Source organism: Nematolebias whitei, chromosome 18, assembly GCF_014905685.2.
Source record: "Nematolebias whitei isolate Nwh7 chromosome 18, NemWhi1, whole genome shotgun sequence".
Classification (NCBI taxonomy): Eukaryota; Metazoa; Chordata; class Actinopteri; order Cyprinodontiformes; family Rivulidae; genus Nematolebias; species Nematolebias whitei.
In genome coordinates, this window is record NC_056515.1 from 17,204,109 (window position 1) to 17,207,274 (window position 3,166).

Here is a 3,166-nt window from a genome sequence, read left to right on the forward strand (position 1 = left end):
GCTGCTCTGTCACCTGCCACCGGCTGCTCTGTCACCTGCCACCTGCTGCTCTGTCACCTGCCACAGGCTGCTCTGTTACCTGCCACCGGCTGCTCTGTCACCGGCCACAGGCTGCTCTGTCACCTGCCACCGGCTGCTCTGTCACCTGCCACCGGCTGCTCTGTCACCTGCCACCGGCTGCTCTGTCACATGCCACGGCTGCTCTGTCACCTGCCACCAGCTGCTCTGTCACCTGCCAGCGCTCTTGGCCATGTCGACTTCTCAGCCGCAGAACGGAGATCCTGACACGCTGCAGGAGGAAGTTTTTCCTGCAGTGTGGGCCGCACACAGGTGCTAAATAAATTAAAATAATTTATTTTGAATAAAAATTCCATTCCGTTCGTGCGGCTCATCCATCAATCAGCCAATTGTGTGTCATGTCTAATCTTACTCTGAAAAACCGCGATAAAGCGAGTCTACGAAAAACGCACCGTGAAGTAGAGAGGGACTACTGTACATCATGACATGTATTTTTGTCTTCTTTCATTCATGCTGCTATAAGACGTGGTTTTCTCTGAAATCCTGCCAGTGTAGAGTACAAAACTGAGTGCTGCGGTCTTTATGAGAACAATTTTGTTGGACAAAGACTGAAATTCTTATTATTTCTTTATCATCTTAAATTTCATGAAAGTGTACAGATGTCTTACATGGCACTTTGTTTACCAAGTTGTTTTTAGGGAAACAGAAAATTTACCTTAAGAAAAGAGTATAAATTACAAATACTAAAAGCATCAACCAACTAAATAAATCTGATGTATGGGTCTTGTTTAAAAAACTGGTCTGACCTCATTCAGACACATACTGTTCTCAAGGTAAACACAACTTCTTACTGTGTCTTTTAGGATAAGAATCTCATTTTCTGACAATCAATGGGATCCTCCTACATTCTGGAACAGAGTTTTGGGTGTCTGTAGCTGACCTGAACAGCCGTCTGACAAGTTTAGATTAAATCCTGGTGGTTAAGTGCGTTTCAAACATTTTCCTGTGAGGAGCCTCGCTTCTTCATTTACGGCAGCGAGTCACTGACTCTGCAGGTGTTATCGTGACTCATAAGGCAGTAATGATTCATGTAGCACTTTATATAAAACAATACTTTTGGTCCTACCTGGTTTTCAGACAGCCACATAGCAGTCATCTCACTGAGTTTGGTGAAACTGTAGGGAAGACTCTTTAATCTGCAAAAAAAAAAAAAAACACAACGACTGAAGATTGTCCTCTAGCTTCAATTACTTGAAATCATTTGCTAATGTCTACTTCCTGACTTGTAAAAAAAAACAATTCTGTGCAGTTGTGGGCTAAATTGAGTAAATTCAAACAAATTTAATTTATTTTCAGACAGAATTAAGACAAAACCAAAAATGTCTATAACTATCTTTACAAATACTACTCTACTACTCCAACAAATGTTAATCTAAAAACTGATGTAGTAGCTTAGAGTCGATCACAACACACAATATAAAAAAGCTCTTATAATGTTGCATGCATTTTTATTTTGAAGCTTTGACCAAAACAGCCTCATTTCTCAGGTCGACTGGAGCCTAAATCTGGCATGAAAGACTTGATTCTTTAAAGAAATGCAAGGCCTTTATTTTAACAACCGTTGTCTCAATAAAATGTAATTGAAATATCATAAAAACTTCCTCAGCCTTATTATGATGCTTTGTATCGTTTTACTTGGACAAATCTAAAAAAAATAAAAATAAAAATCAGACTACAACAGAAACAGATGAAATGAAATAAATTATAATAATAATAATAAAAAAAGGAACTTTTGCCCTTTAACAGTCGAGACTCACTTGTTGTTGCTCAGGTTGATAACTTTGAGCTTCTGCATGTCCCCCATCTCCTCAGGCAAAGACTCCAGCTTGTTGGAATGCAGAAACAGCACAGTTGCGTTCTTCCAGTTGCCCAGCTGTGAGAAGAACAAGCCAAGGATTCCTGAGTCATGAGCCAGCACGGCAAACTGAGCAAACCCACAGACACTTCATGTAGCGACAAACATGCTCACCTCAGGGGGAAGCTGGCTAAGGAAGTTGTGATCTGCAGCAAAGGTGCGAATGCCGACACACTGACCGATGGAGGAGGGCAAGGCTTCGATCTCGTTGAAACTGCAGTCCAGCTCATCAATAGACGTCAGTCTAATAGGAAGATAGACATTAATTTTCCTACACATCCTACAAACAGCAAGAGGTCTGTATTTATATACAGACAGAATTAGGCCCAGGGGTGAGAAGTGGTCTTTGAGAAATCTCACACTGGCCCTTAACATCATCATATGAAAATAAAACTTGAAAGAGATGAATGAAAACCAGGATTTTAGTATTGGTTCTTAAGGAAAGTTCAAACCATGTCTCTTAAAACTGGTCCGTTTTACTAGTTCACAAAATAGAGAGCTTTTTGACTATAATGGATCTCAACACACCTTGTTCAATTTTATAAAGTCAAAGCTCATGCTGACAAACAGAGGATCATGTGTCACAAAAACGGCTAAATGTTTAAATTTTTCATTCATGAATTGACGTAGAGATTACCCATAACAAAGGTTAGTTCACAGTTTAATATGTTAAAGAGTATTTAGCATCTACGCTAAACTAGCGGTTGATTGACTACATGATTTTTAAAGTCGACTTTAACGTAATAAAGTCGAGTAGACATCGACTAGTCTATGACGTCATAGGAACTCGTCTATAACATATTTGCAAAAAAAAAAAAAAAAAATTGCAAAAAAAAAATATATATATATATATATATTTTATTATTTACAAAAAAAAAAAGAACAACCAAACATTGGGCGTATGCAAGTCAGGAAAACCAAAACTATTATTAAGCTGCAAAAGTGAAAGAAACGTGTGGCACGTAAAAAAACAAAACTCAAAACGGGACCAGTGGATTAAATAAAGTTCACTCGCTGTCAATAGTCTCCTCATTTATAGTTTTTGGTTTTTGATCCTGGTTTACATGTAAAAAAAAACAGAGCATCAACATGAGCCTGATGAAGGCTTGCTCTTTTTTGCGTAATGGTATTCCCATCAAGAAAGAAAATTATTTCGCTGGGAGTGCTGGTTGCTGGAACAGCTAAGTACCTTCTGCTGAGTTTTGCCAAACGAGGAAATCTGTCCTGATTGCT

At 38.9% G+C, this 3,166-nt stretch overlaps 1 protein-coding gene across 1 annotated transcript in view; it reads right to left on the reverse strand.

Annotated features, from left to right (window-relative positions):
• The window catches only part of erbin (erbb2 interacting protein), a 92,793-nt gene that overhangs the window by 27,066 nt on the left and 62,561 nt on the right, over positions 1 to 3,166 (reverse strand). The window contains exons 11-13 of the mRNA XM_037692240.1: positions 2,048 to 2,177; positions 1,836 to 1,951; positions 1,145 to 1,214 (exon numbers count right to left, since the gene is read on the reverse strand). Coding sequence (XP_037548168.1) covers positions 1,145 to 1,214; positions 1,836 to 1,951; positions 2,048 to 2,177 — 316 coding nt within the window. The remainder of the gene's footprint in view (positions 1 to 1,144; positions 1,215 to 1,835; positions 1,952 to 2,047; positions 2,178 to 3,166) is intronic.